This window comes from Osmerus eperlanus, chromosome 19, assembly GCF_963692335.1.
Source record: "Osmerus eperlanus chromosome 19, fOsmEpe2.1, whole genome shotgun sequence".
Classification (NCBI taxonomy): domain Eukaryota; kingdom Metazoa; phylum Chordata; class Actinopteri; order Osmeriformes; family Osmeridae; genus Osmerus; species Osmerus eperlanus.
This window is the reverse complement of record NC_085036.1, coordinates 7209057-7224668: the sequence shown is the minus strand read 5'-3', so window position 1 is coordinate 7224668 and position 15612 is coordinate 7209057. Positions and strand designations below refer to the sequence as shown.

Sequence of the window (15612 nt, the reverse complement as noted above, 5' to 3'; positions counted from 1 at the left end):
TTTATAAATAATAAGCATGCATTTTCATATAAAATATACAGAAATCAGTTGTAAAAATGTCATTCAAAAACGGACCCCTGTGCAACCGACGCAAGCAAGAACACCCTACAATTTCCCCAGAAATTGTACCCTCTCTAGTTGCTTTTGTTCTTTCTGGTGATTCATCTCATGTCTATAGAGCACCACCTCGTGGATAACACTTGTATTGATTTTTTTTTAAAATTCTTTTATGTTTTGGCATGCTTCTACAGTATGTATTTATAATTTTAATACAAACCACAGTACTGACAAACACCAGTTTGAAAGGTTGAACGAAGCAACAACTAACTAAATTCGAGAGAGAAACAGTAATGAATACACCATACTTTGTGTGCTGTAAACATGAAAACATGTTATTCATGTTTTACTTTTTATTCTCCTGTGTGGTTATACAGTAGCTGGTTTTCATATGATCCAACTGTAACATGGCATGTGTGTATCGTGGAGCAAATTCTGTCACCAAACTTGGGCTGTTGGCGAGATCAAAGTCTGTTTTGACCAATACACAACAATCTACACTGCGGCACTTGACGCCACGCTTATCTTATACCGTAATCTGACCAACAGCTTTCTGTAAATCACACGACGATCACACAATTATTGTCAATAAAAAAGGGCAGCATTTTTACACGTTTTTTTTTGGACTGGGAAGGATGACAAGCAAAATATCATGGTGTCGCAAAGTGGTAACGAAGATTAACCCTTGTGTTATCTTCTGGTCATTCTGACCCATCAGTCATTGTGACTCACCGTCGTATTGCGACAACTTTACTGCATACAAAAACAAAGTGAGGAATTTTCTTTTAACCGTCGAGCTGTCTCAGACCCCCCACATTGCGAAGGTTAAAAGAAAATCCTATTCATTGTTTTTGTATTGGGTAAAATTGGGTAAATACAACGATGGTTCGTTGTGAACCTTTGGGTCATGTGACCCGAAGGCAGCACAAACCGAGTTGCTCAAAGTCCAATGGGTGTGTTTCGTTTGTGTCATCACAGAAGCGTGATAAGGTGAACAACACCAAACAAGTGTACCACTCAAGACCCAGAACATCAGGGGAGGTCACTAAGAATGACACAGTGGCAATTCGTATTCATTTATTGAGAAATATCTACTTTATCATGTAAGTACACACTTGGGGAGAGTATACAAGTGCACTCAAGAGTTAGTCACCTCTACACAGGATGCGAGTGTTGGATTCATACCCTTTCTAAAGTACAAAGCCGTTTAAAATCACAAAGGATATTTTTATGGAGTGGGGGGAATACATTTGCTTGACAGGGAAGGGATTACAGAATCGTGCTTGTGGCTGTCCCCTCATACGTACTGAATTGGTGGTTGATGTGGGTTTTGAAAAAACATTTCGTAAACCTGACCCATGCCAACCCAAAGTGTTAAAACTTAAGTACAGATGGTAGAATGGATTGAGCATTATCTATTAGTCAGGGTACAGTGTATTAAACCACATCCCACCTATGTAATCATCATTAAAATACGTTTATATATATTTAAAATAAAGAATTTATGAACAACAGTGTTCTCTCATTACAAACAGATATGTCATATGACCTACCAAAGAAAAGAAAAAAAAAGACAAGTAAATGATGGCGTCCTCTTCCCTCTGAGGTGACGGTCGTGTAGATGACCGCAAGGTACAGGAGTAACTCTCCCCCCCCCCCCCCTCTCCTGGTTTGCAGTTGCATCGTTTGAACAAGGCTGAGCAAGTACACCGAAGATCATGTTGCAGCACTCAGTAGTAATTGAGTAGTGGTTAAGAAGTGCCCTCCCTCCCCCTTTCGTCACACCTGGGAACCCTCCCCCACACACACACACTCACACGCACACACACACACACACACACATCTGTACACAGATCCCCCTCATCCACATTCCTCCACAGGCAGTCCAACTCTAGTTGTCGTTTTTCTTCTTGTTGCCCAGCAGGGGTCGCTAGGGAGACACCGTTTCTGCTGCTTCTGTGTGCACCACCGACTGCTTCTTGCTCCGTTGCTAAGACACCTGTTCCACCGGCCTCATCTGCACATCGCCGATCTGCAACGCACACAAAGGGGGGGGGGAGGGGTTTAACAAACAGAGGTTCTGCGCATGGTCCTAAAACTCATCAGGTTTTTGGTTCCAATCCTATTGACCGGGTGCCATTGTAACAATAAGCTTGGCTCCCGAATTACGTGTTGACTCGGAGAGGCAAATGTTGACAGAGGGGACTGGGAGCATGACTCGCCTGCACATGAGGAGATGCGCTGAGGACGTATGTGACCGCGCTGGCTATGTCTTCTGCTTTTAAACACTGTGGAGAGAGAGAGGGAGAGGGGGGGGCGGCGGAGAAGGAACCGTCACCGATTGTCAACTCGTAAGCATTCGTGTTTAGGGGAGAAAAAAATCAGCTCGTGCCGGGGCCCCTGCGTCAAACGTACTTTTATACTCTCGTACACTGCTGCCGCCTTCTCCGGGTCGCTGTTGTGGTGCCGAAATGCAAACTCAGTCTCCACTATTCCGGGAGATATACTCTGCGAAAAAGGAGTTCCGACGGAAACAAGTTAGTTATCTTTGTTTACACAAACACACACACACCCACGCGATACGCCCACACGGCACACATGCAGACACAAGAATTGGCACTGACAGTGGCTCTGATGTGGGTCTTTGCTTCACGTAGCTCTTGCCGTAGTCCCTCGGTTAGAGCCGTCACAGCATACTTGGTGGCACAGTAGAAGTGCTCGTCCGCACTTGGTACCATCCTGTGTCCACCCATACTAAGGTAGACAGAGAGAGGGAGGGAGAGAGATAAGACATTGCATGGGAGACGAAGATAAAACTAAAACTGCGATAGGTCCACGGTATCGCTGGTATTCGAAACCCGCCTTCCGCTCTACACCGGGTATCACAGTGTTTCTGATCTCGATACCTATTAATGTTGATGATGTGCCCGTCGTCGACGTTCCTCTCCTTCATAGACTGGTAGGCCTCGCGCGTGCAGATGGACAGGGCTAGGACGTTCACCTGGAGAGGGGGACGAGGAGCACAGATCAGCACCGCCGGCATTCGATGACGCGCAGATAACGGCGAACGGGAGAGTTCAATATGGAGCCTCGCCGGACGACCACATTCCGCGTCTGTTCCAAATGAACGAGGAACAGCTATTTTGCCTGTTCTTGTGATAGAGTGTGAATGACGAGGCTAAAGAACGAACGAGAGCAGTGTCAACAGTAGAGTCTGACAATCTCCTCTACCTTCTCACCTCTCCCACAGTGACTTTCAAAGGCGGCAGGTTAAAGCCTAACGGCGGCTAGGTGGAGGTGGGGAACTGAACAAGGTCAGTGTGCAGATTACTCAGGCTAAAAATACACCCGCGAACACATTCATATTGGCCTCCATGGCAATAGATGGAGAGGCGTTAGACATGTTCCAACTAGCGAGGGATGGATTTTTTGAGCGGGGGGGGGGGGGGGGGGAGGCGTGGTCTCGAATGGGTCAAAAGTAATGAATCAAACTGTTAAAAGGGACATTAAACAATGGAAGGGCCCAAATCCAGGATGCCTAGAGTGGGCCTCTGTGCACCGTACCAAGCCTCGTCTCACGGCCAATGAAACAGCTCCACTGTGTGTGTGTGTGTGTGAGAGAATGGTTGCCACTAAAAAGGACAACATTGACATTACTGTGTGTGTGTGAGTGAAAGAGAGAGGGCGTACGGTACCCGCGAAAAAAGGACAACATTGACATTGTGTGTGCGCGCGTGCGCGTCGCAAGCTCACATCGATCATGTTCCTCCAGCCGTCGGTCTTGCCGCTGAGCAGGGGCTCGTCGTGAGCCAGGCCCGCGTTGTTGATGCACACGTCCACGCCCAGGTGCAGCGTCTTGATGGCCGAGAACATGGACAGGATCTCCTCCTCGTTGGACAGGTCGCACTTGTAGGGGATGAGCGTGCCGCTGTAGCCCGCACTCTGGCACTCAGCTGCTAGCTTCTGCACACACAGAGGAAGACAGGAAAAACACACTTTTGTCTGAGGAAAAACACACTTGTTTGTCTGAGGAACACAACAAAAACACCCTGGTTTGTCTGAGGAACACAACAAAAACACACTTGTTTGTCTAAGGAACAAAACAAAAACACACGTTTGTCTGAGGAAAAACACACGTTTGTCTGAGGAACTCAAAAAAACACACTTGTTTGTCTGAGGAACACAACAAAAACACTTGTTTGTCTGGAGGTCTGGTTGAGGAAGGGTCCTGTCGTAAACTGAGGTGGGTGTTCCAGGTGCCAGCTGGGATTCTTGGGTTCTCCTCAGTTCGGGGCACGTTTAACGCACGTCTTTTTAAAGACGTGCGCAACCGGCAACTTCGCAACGACTCGCGACTTGAACTTTGAGTCTTCCGAGAACGACTGCAATCTGTTTTTTTCACAGGAAAAGGTTCACACCTGGCAAGTAAAAAAACGAACGTAGGCAAAGCCTTTTCATTTGGCATGGAGGGTAAATGAGTCTGCCTTCAATGGAAGTGTGTCACAGAACAGTCCAGGATCAGGGTGATTTTACAAGTTAGGAGGGGGAAAACAAACTGGCCCTTCCCATTCACGGATAGATCTAGCTGAAAAGAGATGCGGCTGCAAATCAATAATGGAAACAGCCCATAATAGGATGGATGGCTAGTGCAGACCTGCCCTTACTTGGCACTCCATTTGTAATGTTGTTTAAATCATAAAAACACATTACAGTTTCAATTTTTACATTCACCACAGACACAAGCAAAGCCAGCACTGTTCTAACAGTTAAGTACAGCATTAGGCCATAACAAGCAATGCTGGTGTCAGGCAGACTTCCTTGCCCGACGAGCCTCAATCACAATACATCATGTCTGACGTGAACTATGAAAGCCTAGGAAATAACAGTCACGACCTCGCATCACGCCCCCCCCAAAGGGCCTCGCTCCTCTGCTGAAGCCCGGACTGGTTCCATCCTGTAGCAGGCTGAACCACATCCAGGTCATCCGGGGTCTCCGGGACCGGGGCTCTGCTGTGACTCGACACAGATCACCCACACGCTGACCAGCTGTGCCCGTCACATGATGGCTCAGTCTGGACTGCAGTCAGACACACGGGGAGGGGGGGGGGGGGGGGGTGTCACTGACAGGAAGTGATCTCTCTGCCTCACCTACGCCGGGCTCCGGGACCAGCCGCTGAGGACGGGGCCGCCGAGTCGGGCTGGTGTCTTTGCGCATGAACAAACATGCACACACACACACACACGGAGACACACTCTCTTACCAATCGAATGGCTCACTACCATGTACTGCAATTTGCCTACTGCAGCAGAACCGGAGAGGTTTGAACTGAATTAACCCAACACCGTTTAATCAGGATTATCTACAGAGAAGAGCATTACGTGAAGTGAAAATTCGGGATTAGTAATTCTGTGATTTGTAACCTTGTTTAAGCACTGACTCGTCGTTTTATCAGGGTCAACAACAAAAAAACACACAAAAAAAAAACTCTCAGTTAATATGGTTCATTTCCAGTGCAATGGTTCAAGTGCAAGAGGAGTGCAAGTCTCAAGGAGGGTCGCTGGTCCAGCATCCAAGACATGCCCGCTTCCTCCCTCAGCGTCCATCCATGCCAAGCCCTCAGGGGACCAGGCTGGGAGCAGACACCGGGGCGGGCAGGGGCGCCATGGGTCGGTATTGCCAAACAGAGCAAGAGAAAGCCCAGCCTCGGCCAGAGAAAAGGCCCGGTGTGAATGGGAGGCCGGGCCCGGGCCCTTTGTGAGAGCGAGGGAATGAACTAAGAATGGACTATTGCTCTGGGAGTCGAGCCGCAACGGAGCTGGCTGAGACTGGCTGAGACCAGGAGCCAGGAACAGGGAGTCTTGCTGCGTGTGTGTGGGGGCTGGCAGAGGCTGCGTGTGTGAGGTCATAGACTGGCCAATGCTGCAGTCCTGGCACTGGGGGAATGCTGTGGCACGGACACAATGCACCTAAAGCTGCTTAGGCTGCCCATGCTCCACACAAACATCCACAACAAAACACAGACCCTTACCTAGCCCCTAAACAAACATGACAAAATAGCCTCACATCGGAACTAGATTCAACTTTAATATTGGCCTAGTGCTTCTTTGTCATGGTCATAGCATAAAAATGAAGCCCATGCAATCCAGTTTTTATTAGATTTTTATGCTACAACCAAACAGCAACATCCGGAAAAAGGCATCTGTAAATGTCAACAAGGACCCATTGCCCTCTCCCACGCACGAAAACTGACATTGAGATTGACCTCCGGAGTTAGCAGTGTGGGTCCTCTCTGAAACCGTACCCCGGTGTCACTGGGGTCTTGGACGTGTCATCACTCAGAAAACACATGACGTCTATTCCCTCTTGAGCAGGTATGAGACCAGCACACAAATAGGTCTGCATCTCAAGGCCACAGGCTACATTCTCAGAGTTTACATAAGTACGGCCTGACATGTGAGGGCAGGGAGAGAGAGAGACACAGAGAGAGACAGAGAGAGAGAGAGAGAGACACACAGAGAGAGAGAGAGAGAGGGAGAGAGAGAGAGACACACACAGAGAGAGAGAGGAACGACGTTCTGCAGGTGGAATCAACCTCAGTGGGACTCAGCGATGCAGAAACAGGCTGCCTAGCTACGAGCACCAGTTAGTGACCTACAGTATAGCAACAAACAAAAAAAAAAAGCAGTTTGGTATAGATCATTGTCTTGTGTGCAAACCGACATGCCACACACGAGGGCGGAAACATGCGGGCAGGCACGCACACACATGGTCTCTATAACCCCTGCAGCGGGCTCTTATGTAAGGTCAGCTATATAGGAGGCATTACTGCCTACCTCTGTCCTCCGGCGCCACATTCACGATATTCATCTAGGCATTCAAACAGGACTCAGTGAACCGTTGCCATGGTTCTTACTGGGGTGTTAAAATGGAGATTTGCCCCTGGAATAGGTCAAGTCCTATGGCCGTGTTAAGACGTCTGGGACGTTTGTGAGCAGGGAGCCAATAGGCCAGATGGAGGCAGCTATGAGCGAGGGAGTGTTCCGGAATGAGATTGGTCTCAGGTTAACAGGAAAGAGCTCTGAGACACCACAGGCATCGGGGGCTCGTGTGCCTCACAGCTCATTTCTTGGAGACAAGCCGTCGCGCGCGCGTTGACAAGGAGTTCAGACTGAACGGTCTTGCCATGAGCGCAATCTATTTCAGTCGCGAGCCCACTCCTTCCTGTCCCATCCTCTTCTGAGCACCTGTAACGCACGATGCAATCGGGCCCGTCACACTGGATTTTCATCCTAAATGACTGAGGCCGCGGTGTCGTGCTCAAAAAGAGGGATGGTGAAAGGGAGGGACGGAGGGGAAGGAAGGATTCAAGGAGATGAGGAAAGTGCCAATGTGAAACGAAAAAGACAGAGGATAAGAATGAGCGTAGCAAGGGCTTGCAAGCGCGTGTGCGAGTGAGTGTGTGTTCAGTGTTTCCCCTAGGTTTACAGCTTTTGGAGGGGGGGAGGGCGGCGGCGGGCGGGGGGCGAGCATGAGACAGAAATGACATGCCGTCGTGTAAATAAGGTAAATAACATAAGGCCATTTAGTTTGTTTAATAAAAGGGCAAGCTATAGACCTGTTTTACAGGAAAGGTAACCTTAAATGACTTATTTTGTAATCTGGCGCTATATATAAAATAAAATAAAATCCCCCTAATATAATGGTAGGGGAAACACTGGTGTTTGAATGAGAGGGGTGCGGTAACAGCGGAGGAAGTCCAACTGGAACAAGATCCCCCATCTCCGCAGCGCAACAGTCTCAATATGTTTCAGGTTTAGGAGATGTAGCCGAGACGTTTTTCCAAAAATGCACATTTCATCTGGGCCAGCTTTCGGCTCATCTAATCTTCCACTTGCGTGAACACGAAAAAAAAGATTACAGGTACAACTCTGGGTCAAATAGACAGTGAACATCGCTATCAGATTGTGTATGGGCAGGCTGAGGTCAAGGCAGATTGGAGGCTGTATAAAAGGATGTATAGCGAAGGAGGAAGCTCGGCCCAGGAAACGAGAACTACGGGAACACACTTTCCATCGAGAACGGTCCAAAGGTTAAGTTGGGGGTAGGTATATAGGGCACTAAAGACCTGTTCCCAACTTAACCTTTGGACCGTTCTCGATGGAAAGTGTGTTCCCGTAGTTCTCGTTTCCTGGGCCGAGCTTCCTCCTTCGCTATACATCCTTTTATACAGCCTCCAATCTGCCTTGACCTCAGCCTGCCCATACACAATCTGATAGCGATGTTCCCATTAGATAGTTGCTGGTTCCTCCACACAGCACTGTCTGTTAGAAAGACCCCCTCAAACCAACCCCCGCTTTGACACACCCAGCCTTCTGACAAGCGCACGCGCTCGACGTCTAGAGTCGACAAAAGCCGGGACACGAACCGAGAGGCCCACGTCGACCGGCGATTGAGAGACGTTGGACACAAAACGCGGCGCCGACTGTCAAACGTCCCGTCTGATGACAAGTGAAAGCCCACTGATGTTTGGCATGAAAGCCTGGCAGTGACGATGTGACGACGCAACACCGGGTCATCCGGCGAGGCGGCATCTCTGTTGAGCTACGGAGACAAAGCAGGAATGGGGACAGGAAGAGAGCTTGACCTGTGATAAGAGAGGAACCTTCGAAGACAAAGAGGCTATTACGATTATATGGCAGATTATATATTAGAGAGGAAGATTGGGGCAATAAAAGAAACGTTGCCCCCAAATCCAAAGGTCTGCCCTGACGTTCTCCTCGGGCGTGGGGTCTATCTCCTGGTGACGAGACGTGTTGAGGGTTGCGTTGGGCCTGGTCGGTGAGGGGAGGTGAAGAGGACCAGTGTCTCTCCCCCCCCCCCACCCCCACCCCCCGTCTCCTCAGCGTCACGTGACAGGTTATATCAGCAGCTGACGCTGGCTTGAAGTGTGTCAAGCATGCATCCTGCACCTCCCGCTGTCACGCCGGGCCTCTGGGGCCCCCGGGGACAAAGCACTCTCACTGGGCCCGTCACCAGGAGCCTTGGGAGGGGGCGAGGGGGGGGGGGGCCTCGCTGGCCAGAGCGGGCGAGAGATACCCAGCTGCCACACAGCAGCCGCGTCCGCCCGGCAAACAAACCAAACGCGACACCGCGCTGACACCATCCTTCTCAGTTCAGCATCCACGGAACACGGACTCGAGAGGCAGGTCGCGGAAAGGTCGCGGTGAACCCCGGTGGCCCTTTGCGTGTTTAAACATGCTCCACCACCACCAGCGTGTGAGGTAACAGTGGGTTCTTGGATCCTGCACGCTACACAGGAGTCCCAACCCGGCTCCATCCTCTCTGGGGCACAGCTGCCTACAGGCAGGAGTGCAGCATGCCACGTGTTTGGTGCTAACACGCAAGACAAGCAGAGAGCAGAGCGTGAGTGGTTATGGGCCTCATGCAGCCCTGCCCCTCTGAATGCCACACATCTGACTCAGAACTGAATAATAAAGCTGGGGTTGATTGCAGGGAACCTTTGAATAACATTTAGGTGGAGGAACATCTAGGTGGAGAAAGTCCCTGAATTGTGGATTGTTAGTCAAGACGACGAGAAACACTGTGGTCTCCCTTACAGACGGGAGACGAAAGAATATTCTCCGAAGCCTTTTCAACGCCACTGTTCTACTCAATGCTCACAGCTGCCAACAGTGGAGGTAGAAAGCCTCGAAGCGTTTAGCATCAAATGCAATGCATCGATTTAGCCTCGGTTATACCGACCAATCCAATTAGAGGGCCTATATTTCTATTCCTCATCCATATCCCCCTCCTCTTCCTGAAACGGAGAACTCGGTGAACCAAGCCTGTCTTTGTGTTTACGATCCAGCCTGGCCTAATTCAGTCTGTCCGACGCACAGCTATCTGAACCACAGGCATCCATGTGATTACGGCCTCCGCAGAACGAGGGTGCTTCTTCTAACCCTGCGTGTGGTTTTTTCCTCTCCCCTTTCCATATGAACTGCCTAAGGAGAGCGTTTTCCAAAAGGATAGATAAATAAACTGTCAGCCCAAGCCATAAAAGACAGGACACGGCCATCGCACACCGAGGGGTGAGACGGACGAGCCGCGCAGAGAGAGAGAGAGACAAAGCAGGCAGTGACGGCAGAGACAGCTCCGCAGCGTGAACACGGACAAGCCCTCCTGCTGAGACGAGACAGGAAGTCTCTCCTTATCCCCCCCTCCTCTCTCTCTCTCTCTCTCTCTCTCTCGCTCTCTCTCTCTCTCGCTCTCTCTCTCTCTCGCTCTCTCTCTCTCTCGCTCTCTCTCTCTCTCTCTCTCTCACCAATCAGGAGTGTTGTTGCCGTGCGAGACCTCTGCGATTCCGGTGGGGGGGGGGGGGAGAGCGGGCAGCCCGCTGCAGCCGCAGCCACGCCCACACGGCTGTAATTATGGAAGGTCAGCTAGACGTGGAGCTGGCTGGGGGAGGGGGGGAGGAGAGGTGTCATAATGCACCACTGCAGGTTGTCTCTTGTCATTGATCCAGCTATTGTCAGGGTTTCAGTGAAGGGGCGTGGGATGTAAAAAAAAAAAAAAAAACAACAAAAAAAACTGCTCAGCAACACAAGGATTTGTATTACTGTGCAAATAATGGTTAACTTGGCTGAGTGGTAACTCAATCCGAAAACAGTGAAAGGCGTGAGAGAGATGCTTAGTAAGCGCCATGGGAGATTGTCTCTGACACAGCAACAGTTTCCATATGGCAAAGTGGTGACGGACGCAGTGATTTATCAGCTTAGGGGCCAAAATGGAAAATCAAGTCAGTGGAAAAGCGCCGGGGGGGTCAGACGAGAGTCGATGAATAAGTAATGAGCAGATGAGCCTGGGACAGAATTGACTCATCACATGGAATACCTGCAGTGCAGGTCGGTCACAAGCAGAGCCAGCACCTTTTTCATGGTTTCATTACCTTTCCCCCTGAGTGAACGCAAACACACTGACTGGAGAAAAAACAGAGAGAAAGAGAGACAGAGAAAGAGAGAGAATACGAAAGAGTGGAAGGAGAAAATACGCAAAGGGGAGCGAGACAGACTAAGAAAGGTGGAATACAAAAGAGTGGTCACCCCACGCCGGCCTGACCCACTTCAAAGTCTTGCCGGGTGAAAACGACTCGCTGGGCGAGAGCAGCGCGCTGGCCGGCGGCCCAGAACCCCTCAAAAAGGCAGGAGGGGGGGGGGGGGTGGCGGCACGTCACTCCAGTGGCACCACAGTGACAGTCTCTCACAGACACAATGAACCGGCCCGCGAGGTTGGGACTCGAATTCCCAATCCGCCGGGCGCACGTTTACCACCGCACGAACGCTGAGCCAAACAGGAGGACTCTCTCTTTGGTGTCAGCCTCGTCATGATGGAGTACAGTTTCGACACCCCCCAGGGCGCACATTTAACTCTTAAGCCTGTGAAGAATCCTAATATTCCCGTTGGCATGAGTCATTGTAGGGCATCTGCATTGCTGTGTCTATTTCGAAACGCAGACAAAGAAACGACACTTTGTCCGTCACCGATGATTCCGGTGCATCTCTTTGTGTAAGGTGACATCACTTTTTCGGATAACTCCCGACCAAAATGGTAAATGGATTAACTTTTTCTGAGGCCGTCAATGGATTTTTGGGGGAGGCATAATGCGATTGTATAATCTCAAATGTAGGCCAGCCAATCCCTACCCAACTGGACAAGCAATGACTCAACAATCCTGTCGAACATGGCTCTCGATGGCTAAGTCGAGCATTAGCTCAGGACCAATGATTATCCGGACCACGCTCCGGCCCGAAAGCTCTGCTGACAGACTGACACGATCACAAAAGGGAATCGAAAAAAAAGTATGGCCTGATTTATGGGGCTCTGCGGTGTTGTAAAAAGCTAAATAAAAGTTGGCCGTCGGGTCAAATGCATTCTTCCAGGGTGAATTATAGACAGTGTTCCACAAGGAAAAGCTGGTAGATTGCTACCCATTAACACCATCGGTCGGCTTTCGACTTCTGATGTCTCCACAACCTATGGAGTCAATAAACACCACTCCCTCCTTCTCTCGTCTCAGCAAGTTTTCCCCCGGGACACATATTTCTCACAACACTGGGAAACATTACTGAAGGGGGCTGAAGCAGGCCAATCTGATAATGAACTACTGCTATCATCTAACCTTAACTATTAACTGTATTAAGGCAGGGATCGGGGGCATTGTTACGGGTCATTTTCGAAAGGAATGACGGTGCAAATAGTTTGATCGTCTATGTTAATTTTCCTTTTTTTTGGGGGGGGGGGGGGGGGGGTAGGAGGAGGAGGGGAAACAAACTGGGAACCGTCTTTCCATTCCCCACCCCGCCCCTCCCCTTTTTCGCACCAGATCCAAAGATGACACAGTGATCCTTGGGGCGGGACCTGCTTCATGCCATGCACCACCGACATTTTCTGAGAACTGGCTGAGCCCAAAGTACAGCCACTCATAGATAAAATGACAGACACCCTTCTCCCTGGAGTGCCCCTCCTCCCGACAGAAACACTGTTGAAAAGCCAACCATACAGCCACCTCCATAGAGTTATACAATGCAGCCTGACACACTCGGGGCTACGCCTGTGTACAAAACAATAAAAGCAGGTAGTGGCTTCGGCCAGCTGAGATAAAGGCATTGTAGTAATTTATCTGACTCAGTCACTGAACTTGTTTAGGATTGTGTTACACCCTCGGTGTTGCCGAATGTTTTATTTTAATTACTTGAATGAATTTCTAGCCTAATCACCAAGATAGTTCAGGTGTTACAGATGTTCCATGTAAGCCATTGAATCACAGTTAGGGCACCTGGAACAAGGTGACTATGCTTTACCTGTTCTACCGGAAACAGAATCAAAATAAGCACAGGGGGATATAGTATGCTATGCTAAACTAAGCGTGACAATAATATAGCTGTAGAACTGGTCCTATCTGTGGTAGCTATGTACAGTATGTTGCTTTGGATACAATTACAAATACTCAATGTGAAATGTATAGGTACACTAGTTACTGTAGGTTTTGAAATAAGAGGCTAGGTTTTTTTTCCCCCCCAAACATTTTACAAGTGTTTGTTGGAATCTGGCTAGCTTTCTGGTTGGGGTTTCTTGGAAGTTGCCATTCCATTTCAATTCATCCCCTCCCTCTCTCTCTCTCTCTCCCTCCCTTCTTTAATTCCTGCAGGCAGCCCAGGGCGACTATACAAGTCTCTCACTGCCGGCCCTATTTTGCCCCTCCTTTTTGAGGCACTTCTGTCAAGTTCCCTCTCCAGCTCATTCAAACTCCTATTGTACAGGAAATTGCTTGACATTACAGCATGACATACAATATGGTTTCATTCATGGAAGTTATCCTATTTCATGTCTTGTCTGTCATCACGGAGCACACTACTTTTGGGATATGTACATGGTAGGCTACGAGTAAGCATCCCTTTTTCCTGTGAAAGAGCACCGAGGGGAAGTTGAGAACAATTGCATGGTGATGGACACTTGCGAACCCCCACGTTCGGTATTCCCGGTTTGGCCCTGCTACTGCAGTCCTCAGTGAGCATGGCAAGGGGCTACAATGCCAGCCTTGTCCCCTCTGTTTTAACCCAGACAACTCTCAAAGGCCTCTTACAACTGATGCAGTCTCAGAGAGGGGGCGTTGAAAGCCAGGTTTTTCCTTCAACCTCACAATCTAACATCTTTCCTCTTGGCTGGCCAAATGTTTGTCCAAAACAAGTTTGCGTGTGTATAAATCAAAGCTTGGTATAAAAAGCGGAGTTTATAAAAGTACATCCAAGTACACAGCCTACTTATGAAATATATTCTGTGAACACATGACTCCAATGATGGGCATTCTTTTCAATGAGAAAATTCCCCGTTCTATATTAAAAGTCTAACCTTACGACAAAGAAAATAGTAATGATCTACTCAGCAGACAAACTATAAGTTGTAAATTGAGGCTAGCTGGGCCCTCCTTTGCAGTAAACCTGGGACCAGTTTGACATATTGTAATTGCTGATTGATTCTGAAGGCTAACTTGCTGTGAAGTCTTGCTAAAGTCAAGGACAGGGGCTAAAATCTAGAGGTTAACGATTGACAGGAGGCCATGTGATTAGCAAATGGGGGGAGGGCTAAATCAATTGCACAATCAAGATAAGACTATAATACAAATAGCCGGCCCACAGTTTTCAGATCTTATGTGTATATATTCAAGAAATGTGCGTGACTATGTCATGTTGACAAATAAGCCTGTTTCTTTATTTGATAATGTAGCACTATGTGCAAAAGCCCAGTACACAAAAGCATGAATGGGTTATAACAGATTCCTGGAAATATATATTTTATACAAAGATTTATTTTACATACAAATGTACTTGTTGGGAGAGCTCATGGTGTAATGTAAACGTTAAACTTTTATCCTTATTTCGTCACTTTGAATCATGGGTCGGATATATACCTACACTACCTACTGGGATCTGCATGAAGAGCATCGATGTAATCACTGTTTTTATTAGCTAGGAAGCTAGCTGGTAATCTTGCAGCCTAGAGGTGGTGGCTAAGACAGCTAGCTCTCCAACAATCCCAAATTGATCTGCGGTGTACTTCCATCAACTCTAAGAACAAGCTAATGTTGGTTGCCAAGTATGACTGTACAGTGTAGTTTAGTCACTTAGCATAGTTTAATATGATCTTACCTCTATCTTGTCCACGTTCCTGGCACATCCGACAACCTTCATGCCTTGTTGGACAAGTGCCCGTGCAACAGCCGCTCCAATCCCGACCGAGGCTCCTGTCACGAGAGCTACCCTGCCTTTCCAGCGCTCCATCTCGGAGGATTATCAACGACAAACAGTATACTTTTACAAACCTGTAGCAGTGAAAGCGGCAGCAATCGGTTACCGGCGAATGTATATCTGTCCAAACTAGTCACTATACTTAGTGTTATATGGGGCGTGCTGCAGCACCATTCAGCCCTCCCTAATCCTGCTTTCGCAGCATCCAGGAAAAAACACCGTATACGGAAGCCCCAATCCCTGCGCTCGGGATTAAATATTAAATGGCAACCGTTTCGTTATGTGTTTGGTTGACATCACCTCCCACTTGATTTATACAGGTCTCGCGGTGATAAACAGTCATTTTTCCGGGGCCTATGGTCTTGAGCAGATTACTGTTTAGCAAAGACAACATATCTCTTCATTTAGTAATGTTTGGATGATTTATGACGTGTTTATGGATGTTTGGCAAAAATATAATGTAGCCTATATATCATTAAAATAACGTTTGTTGAACATATATCACAAAGGTATTATTACTGTATAATTAAGGTTTGAGATGTAGAAAATATTTAACAGAATTATGGCAATATTGAAACTAAATGCTATTCAGAAATATAATTCTCCGGTAGTCTCTGGAACAACTCCTGAAATGACCAAGAACGGGCTAAACTTGTCTAACATTGCCATCTACTGGCGCCTTGTTGACACCGGCATTGTGGATGACATGTCAATTTGCACATGGAAGACTAAACCGACCTAAAATAAAAA

The 15612-nt window shown here is 48.3% G+C and overlaps 1 protein-coding gene across 1 annotated transcript; it reads right to left on the bottom strand.

The window, feature by feature from the left end:
• Nucleotides 1-1120: 1120 nt before the first annotated feature.
• On the bottom strand, nt 1121-15131 carry dhrs11a (dehydrogenase/reductase 11a). The gene is made up of 7 exons (XM_062485922.1): nt 14764-15131; nt 3811-4020; nt 2964-3058; nt 2682-2811; nt 2473-2565; nt 2280-2345; nt 1121-2089 (listed from the first exon to the last, which is right to left on the bottom strand). Exons 1-7 carry the CDS (start codon nt 14893-14895, stop codon nt 2048-2050), a joined length of 768 nt encoding a protein of 255 aa, XP_062341906.1. The 5' UTR covers nt 14896-15131; the 3' UTR covers nt 1121-2047.
• Between the last annotated feature and the right edge of the window lie 481 nt (nt 15132-15612).